This window comes from Schistocerca americana, chromosome 4 (assembly GCF_021461395.2).
Source record: "Schistocerca americana isolate TAMUIC-IGC-003095 chromosome 4, iqSchAmer2.1, whole genome shotgun sequence".
Taxonomy (NCBI): Eukaryota; Metazoa; Arthropoda; class Insecta; order Orthoptera; family Acrididae; genus Schistocerca; species Schistocerca americana.
In genome coordinates this window covers 243,257,630-243,277,074 of record NC_060122.1, presented here as the reverse complement: position 1 = coordinate 243,277,074, position 19,445 = coordinate 243,257,630, and the positions used below count along the sequence as shown (strand labels likewise).

General features: G+C 39.5%; 1 protein-coding gene across 3 annotated transcripts in view; it reads right to left on the bottom strand.

The window, feature by feature from the left end:
- LOC124613134 (FHF complex subunit HOOK interacting protein 2A-like) overlaps nt 1-19,445 on the bottom strand; it is a 196,579-nt gene that overhangs the window by 91,636 nt on the left and 85,498 nt on the right. For all 3 annotated transcript variants that reach the window (XM_047141750.1, XM_047141751.1, XM_047141752.1), the window contains 2 exons: nt 7,767-7,857; nt 3,787-3,964 (listed from right to left, as the gene is read on the bottom strand). In XM_047141750.1, the coding sequence (XP_046997706.1) occupies nt 3,787-3,964; nt 7,767-7,857 (269 nt within the window). The remainder of the gene's footprint in view (nt 1-3,786; nt 3,965-7,766; nt 7,858-19,445) is intronic.

Genomic DNA, 19,445 nt, shown 5'->3' with positions numbered 1-19,445 from the left:
TATTTGAAAAATATTTCAAGAAGCTTTCATTTCACTATCTCCATACAGATAATTGCACAACCTGTGAACTAATGATGGCCAAACAGAAGGTAAGTGTGCGATCAGAGAAGCAGAGAAAGACAAGAAAACCCTTGAATATGGCAACAGTAAACCTTGAATGCCTTCAAGTATTATCTGCAGAATTGAATGGGAATACAGCAAGTGACGTTCATGTCAATGTTGACTCATTCTAATATGTTTTACACAAGACACCTGTCCAACTGTATCCATGTCTGCAAACAGATGATACTGGGGTTGATTTGGGGAAGGAGACGAGACAGCGAGGTCATCGGTCTCATCGGATTAGGGAAGGATGGGGAAGGAAGTCGGCTGTGCCCTTTGAAATGAACCATTCCGGCATTTGCCTGGAGCGATTTAGGGAAATCACGGAAAACCTAAATCAGGATGGCCAGACCGTCGTCCTCCCGAATGCGAACTGGGCAAGGTCTCATGTGTTTGTAGAGCATGTGTTTCTTTCATATGAGTTTTTTATGCTTCACAACAAGTTTTTACAACTTGAACTCACTTGTAACATGCTCACAAAACTTTTTTCACTTCTCCTGTAAAATCTAGCTTTTGTGTCTTACTTGCTTTCCCATACAAACACCCCAACTGCCCGTTTTTCAGCAACTTGTGTTTCTCTAGTCTTTATATTCCTTAGCCTTTGAACATTGATTGTACACAACAGCAGAGTTTTGAAAATACATGCCCCTCATGTATTGTACAAAATTCACATCTCTGTATTTTAAATGCATTTTTAACTGATTTTAGTCACTCAAAGTGGGGTACTTCCCACATTAGCTTGAACTCTTACAACCATACTGTTAGAAATTCCTTTCTATTTTTACAGGGCACTGATGCTTCTTACAAGCTATGAATGCCAACAGTACGGAATACTGATTTGGTGAATATGCCACTATGGTAGTAAAGAAATGTGTGTCACATAATGGAATATTTTAGCTAAAATCTTAAGACACTTTCCATTTCTCTTCATGTGCATGTTCTTTTTGTGTGTAAAACTACCTCGAAGGCAACTTTCAAAATTAGATTTAACTTTGCAACAAAAAAGTATTTTCAGCGAGGGGAGCTGCCTATTGAATTGGCTTGAACTACAGTGACACAATTAAACATTTAACCTCTATCATGAGACATAAAGCATCAAAGAGCTGAGTTGTAGAGTCACCTGTTGTCAACATCACCAACTGATGATTGTTACCTATAAATGATGACTTGTGGACCACGAAAAATGAAGCAGAACTGTCCACTACCTTTTGAGGTAACAGGGAGGACTAAGTCACTCCAGACAGTATTCAACCATCTCCCCTATGATCAATCTGGACTCAAGACATTTATAACCAATGACAGACACAATCCTCTGCACCAAGGTGTACGGAAAAAGTACGTAAGACTTGTGCACTGGACTGGAGTTCAGGAGGGCTATTTTGAAGAGTAGGACAGACTTGAGCAGCAACATCTTGGCCACATTGTGAACAGCAAACGGAGGAAGAGTCCAACTTTTTATAATGAATGTGGTCGAGCATGGTAGTGATTGTTACACATCAGTCAATTTTGATTTCACATATATGTATATGTAAAGATGTGCACTTTCAAAGAAGAAGCCTTCATGTTGCTTATTGTTTTCTTTTTAGTTCAGATTTATGTTAATTTTTGGCTTCATAAAGCTAATTTTTTATGCCCTGTACTCCTTCAATCTAAGTCCACACCAATTTACTGTTATCTACAGCTACATCCACACACTGCAAAGCACTGAGAAGGGCCCAGCAGAGTGTATGTCCCAGTGTTCTAGTTATTAGGGCTTTTTCCATGTCTTCTGTAAGCAGTCTCCTTTGAAGATTGATTGCATTTCCTTGACATTCTACTAATAAATCATAGACTAAAACCTGCTTTATCTACAACTGAGACAATGTTGATGTTATATTTTACATCCCCACAAATTCGAACATCTAAGTATTTGTATGAGTTGACAGATTCCAACTGTGACTCACTGCCACTGCAGTCATAGGATACTATGCTATTTTGTTTTGGGAAGTGCACAATTTTACATTTATGAACGTTTAAAGGAGGTTGCCAATATTTGCACCACTTTGAAATCTTACCAAGATCTGTTGAATATTTGAATAGCTTTTTTCAGACAGTACTTATTTATGGATAACTGAATCATCTGTGAAAAATCTGAGGTTATTAATAATATTGTCTGCAAGGTTGGTAATACACAACATGAACGGCATGAGTCTCACTCAATTTCTGGGGCACACCAGTAGCTACTTCGGCATCTGTGGATGACTCTCCATCCAAGACAACAGGCTCTGTCTCCATCAGGAAATCCTCAAATCATTCATAAATCTTGCTTGATACCCTATATGCACATGTTTTCAATAATAAATGTATGTGTGGTACTGCATCAAATGCTTTTTGGAAATCAAGGAATAGTACATCCATCTGACTACCTTAATCCAAAGCTTTCAGTATGTCATTGAAAAAAGCAGGATTTGGGTGTCACATGATTGATGTTTCCAGTATCCATGTTGGTTGGTATGGAGGAAGTCATCATGTTCAAGATACCCCAGTCTATTTATGCTTAGAATATATTCTGAGATTCCACAACAAATGGATGTCAAGGGTTCTGTTCAAGGGGTATTCAGTATATTATGGTTAAAATTAAGTGCTTACTTAGCTACAAATATGGTATAGAATCCAACTGGATTGCTTTCAGGTCTCAGAGCTTTTTTCAGTTTTTACGACTTCATCTGCTTCTCAACACCACTAGTATTAGTATCTATATTTCTCATCTTTGCAGTGATGTGAGAATTTAACTGATGCATTACTCCTGGATTTTCCTTTATAAAGGAACATTTGAAAATGGAGTTAAGCATTTCTACTATCGCTCTGCTATCCACAATTTTACTTCCTGTCTCATTCATGAGCGTCAGAACACTACACTAACTTTGTTGTCATTAACGGCCTTTACTTATAACCAAAATTTCTTCACATTTTGTGAAAGATCTTTCGTTAACATTCTGCTCTGGTAGTCACTGAAGGCTTTACACAACATCCTCTTGACAGCCAAAAGTATTTCATTCAGCACCTCTCTACCTACAGCCCTATGCTTTGTTTTACACCTCTTACATGGTAGTCTGTTTCTTCAGAAGTTTCTTGCCAGTGACTGTCAACCATGGAGGATCCATCCCATCACAAACTGTTGTGATAGGTACATATAAGTACAGAACATTATCAAGTATTTTTTTAAACCTTAGCCATAGTTCTCTACATACTTCTGACCAGACCAAAGTTCAAGTTCCTCACAGAGATATGATACTACTGCCTCTTTATCTAGTTTTCTGAACAAATAAATCTTTCTATTTGTTTAGTCTGCCCTTTGCACTTTGGTAATCATTAGTGCTACAATACCTGCATAGTCACTGATACCAGTTTCAATGCGGACTTTCTCAAACAGGTTAGGTCTACCCGTTGCCACTAGATCCAATATATGTCCATCCTGTGTGGGATTCCAAACTATCTGTTCTTGGTAGTTTTCAGGGAAGGCATATAGTAATGTTTCACAGGATGTCTTGTCATGGCAACAACTAACAGAATTGTAATTATCCTAATTATATAGAGGTGGTACAAAACTTTTCTTGAAGAATTTATTCTAAGTATAAGAAAATAACTATCTATTAAACACATGACGTGGAACTTAATACTTTACATAGGACACAAAATTTATACCTTGGAGAAGAGCAGGTGCTGTCACAGTTCTAAGGCCTTTTCTTAGTAAAGCAATTATTCCCAATTTTTGATCATCATCAATATTGACCAAATGTAAAGACGTGCATTGTTCCAGAAAGTCTCTTCTTATACTTTTAGAAATAGAGTCTCCTATGATTTTGTGAGCTTCCTGGACAAGCTACAGAAACAGTAAACAGGCAACTAAGTATAGAACAATGCTTAGTTAAGTATTTTATTTCAGAAAACATATTATTTACATAATTTTGATCTTCAACGTTACCAGCAACTATGATATAAAATTAAATTACAGTTTTGGATGAATTACATTATTTATATATTTACAGACAAGGCTGAGTGTTTATTTTTATTTTTGTCAGGCCAGTATCCGATTAGATGCCCATCTTCAATGATAATGTAGTTTACTTTTGTGCTCTCTGTAAATGTTCCTGGAGATTTTATTTTATATTTTTAGCTGGTTTTCAGCACTTCCTTGTAGTTTTTTTGATGAGTCAGTGTGCTTTACAATACCTGCCTCATCCATAACGCTAAAAAAATGTGCTTAAAACCAGCTACAAAATAAAGTAGGATTACCAAAATCATCTATAGAGATTCTATGTGGGCAGAAAAATAAAATACATGACCACTGAAGACGGGCACATAACGTGGAACTGGTCCAACAAAAATAAAAATGCAGCCTTGTCTTCAGACATAAATAGTGTCAGTCATGAACTTCATGAAGGCTGCAGGCTATCGTTAATACCAAAATAATAGTTTTATCTTATTATTTTATATGTATTGATTGATTCAGACAACAAATAAATCTCCAAGACACAAAGGAATTAAAGACATTAGCTGCCAGCGGGCACTGTGTCTGGATGGCATACTGGTCAGCACATCTGTCAAGTAAGGAGGTACCCCAGGTTCAAATTTCAGTCCGGCACCAATTTATTACTTGCCCCATTGATATAAATCAATGCCCACTGGCAGCTAATATCTTTAACTCCTCTATGTCTTGATTCACAGTGGCTGTATGATCAAAATAGTGTCTGTTCTTTTGGACATGTCTGAAAGAACACACACCACATGTATAAAATTAATCTCTAGCTCATGTAACAAATCAATGTATTAGAAAATGAGGATTAAAATAATGTCCACCAGACAAGTCCTCACAATGATTACATTTCCATAATATAGATAGACTTACTGACTCTCAGCTTTCAGGAAGTCACCCATGTTAAGAGACAAACCACACTGTTGGGTTGTCATAATAAAATTCAGTAGCCGCAAAAGACGTTTGTAAAAATGTACAAAGTGTGACTACTGAGTGAGCCAGGCCTAGAAAAAAGTGGAGGGAAAAATACATAATGAATCGGACACTACTGTCAATAGGGAAAAAATGCCTAAAAATTAACTAGACTCTCTACAGTTCCCACTCCTTTCCCACCCAGTGATCTGTTCATCACTGTCAATGGCACCTCCATCTACAATAACAACCACCTGCTTACCCCCTTCCCTGCTCCAACTCCAGTACCATACAACATGCCTCCTATCCTACCAATGCACCTGCGTGTTCCTTTTCTCTTCTCTAATTCTCTCGTCTCCTCTTCCCCTCTCCCCTTGTTCACCCCGCCCCAGCACAGCCTCCAAATGCTCCAATGCTGTACCCAACAGCACTATCTTGAACCCCACGACATCCCTCCACACTCCCACAGGCAGCATTACGATCTTCCTCCACCTCTACACTGATATCCCTCCCCCTCCCGGCTTCATGCCTCTTCTGTATCCCCACTACCCACTCAAGCAAATATTGCTGCTTACCTCAGATGCAGCTTCAGTCAGTCCTTAGTGCCCAGAGACAACTGGCCATGTGTGTGTGTCAGGCTTGTGTGAATGTGTGTGAGCTTTCTCTGTCTGATGAAGGATTAAATATACCTAACATTCTTTTATAATTTTTTTGTGATTTGCAAACAGGGGTGGAGATGATACATCAGCTGTATTAGAGAAAATAGATGTGAGATAGTGTTGAATTACATTTGGTTTTACATTTTCTCTGTTCAGTCCTTAATTTCTGTTACCCCATTCAACCCTTAATTTCTGTTACCGCATAACAATAAACAAATGTTTTATGTCTACACGCAAAACTATTTTGCAAAGGAAAACAATGTAATTTAACAGGGTTGCCACAAGTTTTCCCAGGTGAAATTCTATGATGTTTTCCCAATTTCCAGACAAGTTTTAGCATTTTTCCCTGACAAATTTTGAGATCCGAAGGGTAAGTAAAGCCATAAGCTGACAAAAATATGTAAGGACTTCCGTATTTCTCCCCCGTGTGAGCAAGAATCTTAAGTGCTAACATCAACAGCTTTTGTAATGAACCGTTTTAGATGGAGAAAGCAAGCCAAATGGTATATGTGTTTCATTAAGACCACTGTTGTTATTTCATTTCAACAAAACAAAACACATTTGGTGACAAAAATATGAATGTCTTGGAGTCACAAGACAGATTCAGAATCCCCTCACTGATTTCAGAAATAACCCCAGAAAAACATAAGCCTCTTGAAAGAAGTATGTAAGACACGGAAGAGCTGTGTAAACCAACACTATAGGTGGCCACCAATAAAATGTTGGTTCTACTATGTTTGTTATTGTCGGTTATCAGTCACTCTGTTATGTCTATTATTTTACAGATATCGTGTGATTTTTCTTTCGAGAAATGTATGAGTATGTAGCGTACAAACTGCCAACGACTGCTACAATTTTCTTTTTCTTATTGTTAATACTTTCTAACACACAAATTATTTTCAACGTGCCAAAATGTACTAGAATAAATAAAATGTCTATAAAGCACTGCGCTGTACAATGCACTTGCGTTGAGACAGTCCTGAAATCCATCGCCCATGGCCTCTGGCCTGCCGAGGAGAACCGCGTCCTGGGTCCTTGGATAAACTACAAAAATCCACTGCATTATGCCACACACAAACAGACCTGACCTGCAGGCAGAATAGTGAGACTACATTTGATGGGCGGGGCTAGCACATTAAATGATGGGCTTCAGATTGGCAGACCCAATCCATTAGAGATACCAACAGAAGTGGCCCGTGGTTTTGGCCCATCGTGGACGTCCACTAGTGTGGCCAGCTATTCATATGTCACAGGTACCATGTTGATGAAATGAGACTGGGGTGATCAATCCATGCAACAGATAACTTGCACAAATACTCTGATAATCAATACTAATGAGGATAGGTAGCAACTCACCGTAAAGATGATCACTGAGCCACAGACAGCCACGTAGAAAAGACAATCACATTCTTACAACTAAATTTTTGGCCACAGCCTTTGTCAGAAAATGAGAGCATACACACATTCACACAGTTACTCAGACACAACTCGTGCACACGACTGCCATCTCCGGCCACTGCGTCAACAATCTCTGAGAATCAGATCCAAACAAACCCCTTCTCATGCCTCCGTGCCTCTCGTTGGCAGCTGCTAGGCTAGTGGCAAAAGGTGGTGGCAGAACTGACTGCAAGCTGAGGAGAACGGTAGGAGGGAAGAAGCAGTAAGAATGATGAAGTAGGGAAGTGGCACACGTACGCAGCTGTGTCCAGCCAGCAACGATGCATGACATCTCAGTAAACAAACCATTTCGCCTACTGAACAAGATTTTTAGATTTTTCCAGTTTTTTTTTTTTTTTTTTTTTTTTTTTTTTTTTTTTTATTTCTGATCTCCCTAATACATTTGAAATTCCTTAATATCTAGAACTTGTGGGAACCCTATTTAAGTATAAACAGCAACTACATCTAACATCCTGGTTTATGAGATATTAAAGATCAAAGAAATTTCTTGCCAATACAAGTCATAATGAACTCTAAACAAGAGTACATCACAAAATAACACAACAACAAAGAAGAGTATGATTACAAAGTATTTCACTAATCATACCATATTCAATAATATATGACAAAGCTATCCAAACCTGGTTGCAGTAGTCAAGCCATGCAAAAAATGATGTAATTTCACGGCAACCGGGAAAGGGTGCTCCTTCATCCCAAGCAGGAGTATCAAACCTAAAGACAAAGACAAAGAGACAAATAGCAATAACAAACACAAAAGGGAGGAAAAGTTAAGTTCTAACATTCTTTTTCTTGTTACTGATCATTCTAACATTCTTTTTCTTTTTAGTGATCATTATAGTGTACAGTTAGAGCACACACAGTGTAAGATGCTATTAACAGTATGGACACACTTCATCAGACAGATGATAGCAATGTAGGTTATAGACAGAATGATATCTCAAAAATAGTATTTAATATGATCTCTACACCATGATCATCACAGCAAGGTTTGAGGCAATGAATACAATATTGAGAAACGTTAACTTTCACAACAAGTGAAAAAGAAAGAGAAAGCTGTGTGGAAATTATTCGCTGCAGGGAATTAACAATAGCAAAAACAGACAGCAATTGAGGAAAAAGATGGAAATTAAAAGATGTGTAAAAATTCATTCTAATATGAGGTTTGTTCAAAAAATACCGTAACATTCATAATTTTGCATCAATTGTGTGTTGGAGTGAAACGCGGTTGGAATCCCTGCACACATCTGTGTTTAACATGTAACTGCTGGAAGTTTCATTTTTGTATGTCTGTTAGTAATGTGTAGAATGTTGTGTTGCACAATTCGCGAATTTCTAGATGGCACCGTTACAGGAGCAACGCGTCTGCACTAAATTTTGCTTCAAACTCAAGAAAACTTTCACAAAGACACAATGAATGACACAGAAAGCTTACGGCTAAGAGTGCTTAAGCTGTACTCAGTGTTACTGATGGTTCACATGGTTTAAAAATGGCTGGTTGGAAGTTAAGGATGAGCCTTGTTCAGGTTGCCCTTCGACATCTACTGATGACGCTCATGTCAGGAACGTCAACAAAACTGTGCATGCCAATCGAAGACTGACTCTCCAAGAGATTGCAGAAGGATGTAACATTCAGCTGAAATCCTGACAACATCTTGGAACACATCGTTTTGCCATTAAGTTCGTCCCATGGCTCATGAGCCAAGACCAGAAAGACCTTTGCCTCAAAATCTGAGAAGAACTTTCGAATCACACAAATGAGTACGAGATGTTCCTTAACGTTGTGTCCTGTCCACTTGTCTAATATAGGGTGCCTAGGAAACCTGCTTTCTCGGATCGCTAGACAACAATTCAAGCAAATCCTATTACTGAATTTTTATTACAGTAAGATAAATGGCAATACTTAACTTTGAGAAATTTACAATGAGATGTAGCCAGCATCTACAGCTACATCTACATTCATACTCCGCAAGCCACCTGACGGTGTATGGTGGAGGGTACCTTGAGTGTCTCTATAGGTTCTCCCTTCTATTCCAGTCTCGTATTTTTCGTGGAAATAAGGATTGTCGGTATGCCTCTATGTGGGCTCTAATCTCTCTGATTTTATCCTCAAGGTCTCTTCGCGAGATATACATAGGAGGGAGCAATATACTGCTTGACTCCTCGATGAAGGTATGTTCTCGAAATTTCAACAAAAGCTCGTACCGAGCTACTGAGCGTCTCTCCTGCAGAGTCTTTCACTGGAGTTTATCTATCATCTCCGTAACGCTTTCGCGATTAATAAATGATCCTGTAACGACGCGCGCTGCTCTCCGTTGGATCTTCTCTATCTCTTCTATCAACCCTATCTGGTACGGATCCCACACTGCTGAGCAGTATTCAAGCAGTGGGCGAACAAGCGTATTGTAACCTACTTCCTTTGTTTTCGGATTGCATTTCCTTAGGATTCTTCCAGTGAATCTCAGTCTGGCATCTGCTATACCGACGATCAACTTTATATGATCATTCCATTTTAAATCACTCCTAATGCGTGCTCCCAGATAATTTATGGAATTAACTGCTTCCAGTTGCTGACCTGCTACATTGTAGCTAAATGACAAGGGATCTTTCTTTCTATGTATTCGCAGCACATTACACTTGTCTACATTGAGATTTAATTGCCATTCCCTGCACCATGCGTCAATTCGCTGCAGATCCTCCAGCAATTCAGTACAATTTTCCATTGTTACAACCTCTCGATATACCACAGCATCATCTGAAAAAGCCTCAGTGAACTTCCGATGTCATCCACAAGGTCATTTAAGTATATTGTGAATAGCAATGGTTCTACGACACTCCCCTGCAGCACACTTGAAATCACTCTTATTTTGGAAGACTTCTCTCCATTGAGAATGACATGCTGCATTCTGTTATCTAGGAACTCTTCAATCCAATCACACAATTAGTCTGATAGTCCATATGCTCTTACTTTGTTCATTAAACGACTGTGGGGAACTGTATCGAATGCCTTGCGGAAGTCAAGAAACACGGCATCTACCTGGGAACCCGTGTCTATGGCCCTCTGAGTCTCGTGGACAAATAGCGCGAGCTGGGTTTCACACGATCTTTTCGAAACCCATGCTGATTCCTACAGAGTAGATTTCTAGTCTCCAGAAAAGTCATTATACTCGGACATAATACATGTTCCAAAATTCTGCAACTGATCAACGTTAGAGATATAGATCTATAGTTCTGCACATCTGTTCGACGTCCCTTCTTGAAAACGGGGATGACCTGTGCCCTTTTACAATCCTTTGGAAAGCTACGCTCTTCTAGAGACCTATGGTACACCGCTGCAAGAAGGGGGGCAAGTTCCTTCGCATACTCTGTTTAAAACTGAACTGGTATCCCATCACGACCAACGGCCTTTCCTCTTTTGAGCGATTTTAATTGTTTCTCTATCCCTCTGTCGTCTATTTCGATATCTACCATTTTGTCATCTGTGCGACAATCTAGAGAAGGAACTACAGTGCAGTCTTCCCCTGTGAAGCAGCTTTGGAAAAAGACATTTAGTATTTCGGCCTTTAGTCTGTCATCCTCTGTTTCAGTATCATTTTGGTCACAGAGTGTCTGGACATTTTGTTTTGATCCACCTACCGCTTTGACATAAGGCAAAAATTTCTTAGGATTTTCTGCCAAGTCAGTACATAGAACTTTACTTTCGAATTCATTGAACGCCTCTCACATAGCCCTCCTCACACTACATTTCGCTCCGCGTAATTTTTGTTTGTCTGCAAGGCTTTGGCTGTGTTTATGTTTGCTGTGAAGTTCCCTTTGCTTCCGCAGCAATTTTCTAACTCGGTTGTTGTACCACAGTGGCTCTTTTCCATCTCTTACGAGCTTGCTTGGCACATACTCATCTAACACATATTGTACGATGGTTTTGAACTTTGTCCACTGATCCTCAACACTATCTATACTTGAGACAAAACTTTTGTGTTGAGCCATCAGGTACTCTGAAATCTGCTTTTTGTCACTTTTGCTAAACAGAAAAATCTTCCTACCTTTTTTAATATTTCTATTTACGGCTGAAATCATCGATGCAGTAACCGCTTTATGATCGCTGATTCCCTGTTCTGCATTAACTGTTTCAAATAGTTCGGGTCTGTTGGTCACCAGAAGGTCTATTATGTTATCGCCACGAGCCGGTTCTCTGTTTAACTGCTCAACGTAGTTTTCAGATAAACCACTTAAAAAAATTTCACTGGATTCTTTGTCCCTGCTACCCGTTATGAACATTTGAGTCTCCCAGTCTATATCTGGCAAATTAAAATCTCCACCCAGAACTATAACATGAGGGGAAATCTACTCGAAATATTTTCCAAATTATCCTTCAGGTGCTCAGCCACAACAGCTGCTGAGCCAGGGGGCCTATAGAGACATCCAATTACCATGTCTGAGCCTGCTTTAACCGTGACCTTCACCCAAATTATTTCGCATTTCGGACCTCTGTCAATTTCCTTCGATACTATTGCAATGGACAACAGACAAAATAAGTACATCTCTTCAGTATAACAATTCTAATACATGTGAAATAATACTGTTCATAATTCATTGCTGTAGCGTTCACAGAAGGTTAGTCTTCAACTGAGCTGTGGCCAGGCGGCGAGGCACTTACGTCCTCTTCTTGTAGATGCCGCTGCTGTCTCATTGTCGTCCTAGAGAGGTGTCAGTCAGCGTACTATTGGCTGACATTTCCTTCACAGCCCTCTCTGCTCTAATGTTCTTGACCATCATACTGGCGCTTGATGTTACACTGGAACACTTAAAGAGATGGGACATGGGTCTATAGTGATGATGTTAAGACCAGTGTTCAATCTTCATGATGGGTCAGGAAATGTTCTCCAAGACCAAAAAAAGCTTGTCTGGTCAGGTCAAATATCAAAGCTATGCTGATAGTTTTCTTTAATTTTGAAGGATTCATTCATTATGAATTAGTGCAAGACGACAAACTGTTAATCGATGGTACTATTGGGACACATTGCAATGCCTGCAAGAAAATGTGAGACGGCAAAGGCCTGAAATGTGGCAAGACAATTCATGGCCCTTGCATCACGATAACGCGCCCACATAATCATTCCTTTTGATGCATGAATATTGCACAAAAAAAGTAATCACTGTGCTGCCTCATCCTCCATACTCTTCAAGCTTGGTCCCTGCCTATCTTTGTTTTAGTTCCAAAAACCTCCTTGAAAGGATGAAGATTTGCAACAATAGACGAGATGAAAGAAAATCTGCAGACAGCATTCATATTATAAATGCAAAAGTGGCCCAGCTCTGTGTGTTATGTTTTCATGACTAAATTACTGAAATCTGGGGAACAGCCTACGCTACTTTAGAAAGTGTGTAGTAAAAGATATTTATTGACTTGAAGAATATTACATGCATTACAGAAAAATAATTACTCTTTGAAAAGGCTGTTTCTTCTATAACTTTTGAATTATATTGTATTTGTGAAAATGCTTTTATCGGTTGGTATGTTCAACATAATACAATTCAATATGTAACTGGACATCCACTTCTAGCATTACTTTTCCTCAACAGTAGTTGTCAGTACCAGTATTATTTTTTGAAATTTTGGGCAGTTCAATATTATCTCAGTGCACAATATGTTATATTTCAAGCTAAAATTTATGAAAAGGAATTACTTTATTTTTGATGTTACAATCGATAAGTAGTAGCTCTGAATGTACAGTTAAAATTATTATTATTACTAATTTTTTGTAGAAACATTTGAATTTATGAAATATTTGGCACACTCAAAATTTCTATTATTAATTATGCAATCTAGTACTGTTTATTATGTCTATTTCTCAATTCATTTATGAAATAATAATAGAAATCAATAGAAATGCATTTGTCAAGAAAAATTGTAATCACTTTGAAAATGGTTATTACCGAACATTGAGGTAGTAGAAAGCATGTCTCTGATGTGATTGGACATAGTTTTGTATTTTGGGCAAACAACGTAATTTTGGCTTTGTTAATGTGACAATTCAAAAGACTGTATGTTACACTAAAATGTGACAAAATATATTAACATAACAACAAAAATTCTGCAACAGCAAACTTCAAATTTATTTAGATCAATTCAACCATGAGGTAAATGTGACAAAATATATTAACGTAACAACAAAAATTCTGCAACAGGAAGCTTAAAATTTATTTAGATCAATTCAACCATGAGGACATAAAATGTGAGAATTTCAGCTTCAAGAATCAGACCACTAGACAGGAAGAACTGGTGCCAACTCTACATGAAAAGCTAAATAAGCTAGAAAGTTTATTGTAATCCTTGCACCTCTCAAATTTTTCATAAAAAACTTTGCTTATCGTGGACAATAGCTGAAACTAGGAAGAAGGGGGGAGATTACAAATGCAACAAATAGAAGGCTTATAAAATCCTTACATATTTAATCCACACTTCCATACTAATATTATTAATGTGGAGATAATTCTGTTTGGTATGTTTTAACAACTAAACTGTAAACTGATTTCAATGAAATGGGTTCAAACTTGAGGAAGAAAATAGGCTATTTTAAAAAATAACAACATACATCAACTCCCTAAGAGGGTGAGGTACAGATTGAAACATTTTTTTTTTTTTTTTTTCTGCATCCATGAACATGAATCGTGTTGAAAAATTATTAATTTGTTGCATAACATATAACTACTTCAGTATTACAATGCATTGATGCATGATCCTGGCTGTGAAATTACACCGCAGTAATGTCACAAAGACTGAATGAGAAATCTTAACACCATAGAGAAACTAAAGAGCTTATGAATTTAAGAAATTTGATTCTCTTGACAAGAAGTTTGAACATAACCGTCAAGAACTGTGGGGCATGATTACAAATACCATAAAGGAATTCAATCATTTAATTGATTAAACCGAACAGAACTGCACTTAAGAGTTTCAAAGCAAGCATGACATAGTGCAGTCCTAAACTACACAGTCAAACTCCAGTTTCCAATCATGAACAACAAATGCCATAGTCAATTGAAAAATTTGCTGGTCAAGTGATAACATAATATTGATTTTGCTAAATGTAAAAGGCAAATGTTCGCAAAACAAGGAAACTGGTTGTTGGTGTCCAGCAACAGCTTTTGAAACCAATGTACAAAAAATTAAAAAACAATTACAGAATGTAACACTTGTTCCCAGGAGTCAATTACAGGGTTGTTATGAGATGCTCTAAAAAACAGATGCAATGAATTTTCGTTTGAAATTCCAAACTCAGTAACTGACAATGGAAATAAGGAGAAATCAGACATTAAGTGCCACTTAACAGATGTAATCAATAAGGAAATGGAATGATATCAAAAGATGATCACTGCTGGAACCACAATGATCACTATCAGAATTATAATTATCATAACCTCCCGCTTCAAATGAAGAATGCAGGAATTTTGAAAATTCACTGAAACATTCTGGGAATGAAGAGCATGGACAGCCACAGCAAAACTTGAAAAACTGAGACTAGTTTCAGATGAGACTCACAAATCAAAAAATGGGTCAAAGCCTACCAGTCTTAAGGAGATATGGTACCAGCTGGATTTTAATGTGTAGAAAGATGTATTGGAAAAAATGAGAGAATAATGGAGTAACCCTTGACATCTTTAATTGATATTGACTCATAATTACACTCTGGTGCACAATTAAGGGTAGTTTTGGAAAAATTGTTTGTGCAGTTTGAACAATGAGAGAAGTCGCCAGTTTTTCTGTGAATATTATAGGACAAGTGCTGTTGAACTTCAACACACAAGTGGAAGAGAACAAGTATAGCTTTTTGGTAGCAAAACCTTAAATAAGGGGACTGATATTGGGTACTGATTGACTGACAGAAATGAACTGCAGGTTAGATTTTTATCATGGCTGCATGCATCTGTAGGGTAGTGAGAAGGTTATTTATTTTAAAGGATATTTCGATGGCAATAATGTTGGTACTCTATGCCTGAATTTGTGGATGTTTAGGACATCCAGTGCTCTGCTATGACATAAAGACAGGATTAATTACAAAAGAGAATATTTCACTCACAATGGTGTCAGTGCAATCCATCAGAAGATGGAACAGTTGGTGAATTTGCATGTAGCAAAGAAGGAAGAACTTAGTGAATTGTTAAGATGTTACTTGAACATTTTCTCCAAAAGACAGAACTTATAAAAGGATTTGTCCACTTCTGAACGTTAAAAACCTGAACAATTCAAAAGAAAGAGTTATCCTATTCCATCACCAGAGAGCAAGGTAATTTGTGACAAAATTCATTTTATGTTAAATTAACACCGCCACAGAGTGCTCTGCGAATGAATAGTGTTATCTGATACATGTTGTAGGCAAGAAATATGGGTCTGTCAGAACCTTCAAGGGTCCAAGACCTGAAAACTACATTGTTGTTGTTGTTGTTGTTGTTGTTGTGGTCTTCAGTCCTGAGACTGGTTTGATGCAGCTCTCCACGCTACTCTATCCTATGCAAGCTTCTTCATCTCCCAGTACCTACTGCAGCCTACATCCTTCTGAATCTGCTTAGTGTATTCATCTCTTGGTCTCCCTCTATGATTTTTACCCTTCACACTGCCCTCCAGTAGTAAATTGGTGATCCCTTGATGCCTCAGAACATGTCCTACCAACCGATCTCTTCTTCTAGTCAAGTTGTGCCACAAACTCCTCTTCTCCCCAATTCTATTCAATACCTCCTCATTAGTTATGTGATCTACCCATCCAATTTTCAGCATTCTTCTGTAGCACCACATTTCGAAAGCTTCTATTCTCTTTTTGTATAAACTATTAATCGTCCATGTTTCACTTCCACACATGGCTACACTCCATACAAATACTTTCAGAAACGACTTCCTGACACTAAAATCTACACTCGATGTTAACAATTTCTCTTCTTCAGAAACGCTTTCCTTGCCTTTGCCAGTCTACATTTTATATCCTCTCTACTTCGACCATCATCAGTTATTTTGCTCCCCAAATAGCAAAACTCCTTTACTACTTTAAGTGTCTCATTTCCTAATCTAATTCCCTCAGCATTACCCAACTTAATTCGATTACATTCCATTATCGTCATTTTGCTTTTGTTGATGTTCATCTTATACCCTCCTTTCAAGACACTGTCCATTCCGTTCAACTGCTCTTCCAAGTCCTTTGCTGTCTCTGACAGAATTACAATGTCATCGGCGAACCTCAAAGTTTTTATTTCTTCTTCATGGATTTTAATACCTACTCCGAACTTTTCTTTTGTTTCCATTACTGCTTGCTCAATATACAGATTGAATAGCGTTGGGAAGAGGCTACAACCCTGTCTCACTCCCTTCCCAACCACTGCGTCCCTTTCATGTCCCTCGACCCTTATAACTGCCATCTGCTTTCTGTACAAATTGTAAATAGCCTTTCGCTCCCTGTATTTTACCCCTGCCACCTTCAGAATTTGAAAGAGAGTATTCCAGTCAACACTGTCAAAAGCTTTCTCTAAGTCTACAAATGCTAGAAACGTAGGTTTGCCTTTCCTTAATATTTCTTCTAAGATAAGTCATAGGGTCAGTATTGCCTCACATGTTGCAGTATTTCTACAGAATCCAAACTGATCTTCCCCGAGGTCGGCTTCTACCAGTTTTTCCATTCGTCTGTAAATAATTCGCGTTAGTATTTTGCAGCTGTGACTTATTAAAGAGATAGTTTGGTAATTTTCACATCTGTCAACACCTGTCTCATACATCTTGCTCACCAGATGGTAGAGTTTTGTCAGGACTGGCTCTCCCAAGGCTGTCAGTAGTTCTAATGGAATGTTGTCTACTCCCGGGGCCTTGTTTCGACTTAGGTCTTTCAGTGCTCTGTCAAACTCTTCACACAGTATCATATCTCCCATTTCATCTTCATCTACATCCTCTTCCATTTCCATAATATTGTCCTCAAGAACATCGCCCATGTATAGACCCTCTATATACTCCTTCCACCTTTCTGCTTTCCCTTCTTTGCTTAGAACTGGGATTCCATCTGAGCTCTTGATATTCATACAAGTGGTTCTCTTTTCTCCAAAGGTCTCTTTAATTTTCCTGTAGGCAGTATCTATCTTACCCCTCGTGAAACAAGCCTCTACATCCTTACATTTGTCCTCTAGCCGTCCCTGCTTAGCCATTTAGCTCTTCCTGTCGATATCATTTTTGAGATGCTTGTATTCCTTTTCGCCTGCTTCACTTACTGCATTTTTATATTTTCTCCTTTCATCAATTAAATTCAATATCTCTTCTGTTACCCAAGGATTTCTACTAGCCCTCATCTTTTTACCTACTTGATCCTCTGCTGCCTTCACTATTTCATTCCTCAAAGCTACCCATTCTTCTTCTACTGTATTTCTTTCCCCCATTACTGTCAATTGGTCCCTTATGCTCTCCCTGAAATTCTGTACAACCTCTGGTTCTTTCAGTTTATCCAGGTCCCATCTCCTTAAATTCCCACCTTCTTGCAGTTTCTTCAGTCTTAATCTACAATTCATAACCAATAGATTGTGATCAGAGTCAACATTTGCCCTTGGAAATGTCTTACAATTTAAAACCTGGTTCCTAAATCTCTGTCTTACCATTATATAATCTATCTGAAACCTTCTAGTTAGTATCTCCAGGGTCCTTCTGTGTATACAACCTTCTTTCATGATTCTTGAACCATACGTTAGCTATGATTAAGTTATGCTCTGTGCAAAATTCTACCAGGCGGCTTCCTCTTTCATTTCTTAGCCTCAATCCATATTCACCTACTACGTTTCCAACTCTTCCTTTTCCTAGTGTCGAATTCCAGTCACCCATGACTATTAAATTTTCGTCTTCCTTTACATTATACACTCCTGGAAATGGAAAAAAGAACACATTGACACCGGTGTGTCAGACCCACCATACTTGCTCCGGACACTGCGAGAGGGCTGTACAAGCAATGATCACACGCACGGCACAGCGGACACACCAGGAACCGCGGTGTTGGCCGTCGAATGGCGCTAGCTGCGCAGCATTTGTGCACCGCCGCCGTCAGTGTCAGCCAGTTTGCTGTGGCATACGGAGCTCCATCGCAGTCTTTAACACTGGTAGCATGCCGCGACAGCGTGGACGTGAACCGTACGTGCAGTTGACGGACTTTGAGCGAGGGCGTATAGTGGGCATGCGGGAGGCCGGGTGGACGTACCGCCGAATTGCTCAACACGTGGGGCTTGAGGCCTCCACAGTACATCGATGTTGTCGCCAGTGGTCGGCGGAAGGTGCACGTGCCCGTCGACCTGGGACCGGACCGCAGCGACGCACGGATGCACGCCAAGACCGTAGGATCCTACGCAGTGCCGTAGGGGACCGCACCGCCACTCCCCAGCAAATTAGGGACACTGTTGCTCCTGGGGTATTGGCGAGGACCATTCGCAACCGTCTCCATGAAGCTGGGCTACGGTCCCGCACACCGTTAGGCCGTCTTCCACTCACGCCCCAACATCGTGCAGCCCGCCTCCAGTGGTGTCGCGACAGGCGTGAATGGAGGGACGAATGGAGACATGTCGTCTTCAGCGATGAGAGTCGCTTCTGCCTTGGTGCCAATGATGGTCGTATGCGTGTTTGGCGCCGTGCACGTGAGCGCCACAATCAGGACTGCATACGACCGAGGCACACAGGGCCAACACCCGGCATCATGGTGTGGGGAGCGATCTCCTGCACTGGCCGTACACCACTGGTGATCGTCGAGGGGACACTGAATAGTGCACGGTACATCCAAACCGTCATCGAACCCATCGTTCTACCATTCCTAGACCGGCAAGGGAACTTGCTGTTCCAACAGGACAACGCACGTCCGCATGTATCCCGTGCCACCCAACGTGCTCTAGAAGGTGTAAGTCAACTACCCTGGCCAGCAAGATCTCCGGATCTGTCCCCCATTGAGCATGTTTGGGACTGGATGAAGCGTCGTCTCACGCGGTCTGCACGTCCAGCACGAACGCTGGTCCAACTGAGGCGCCAGGTGGAAATGGCATGGCAATCCAGCATCTCTACGATCGTCTCCATGGGAGAATAGCAGCCTGCGTTGCTGCGAAAGGTGGATATACACTGTACTAGTGCCGACATTGTGCATGCTCTGATGCCTGTGTCTATGTGCCTGTGGTTCTGTCAGTGTGATCATGTGATGTATCTGACCCCAGGAATGTGTCAATAAAGTTTCCCCTTCCTGGGACAATGAATTCACGGTGTTCTTATTTCAATTTCCAGGAGTGTATTATTGTAAAGGGATCAA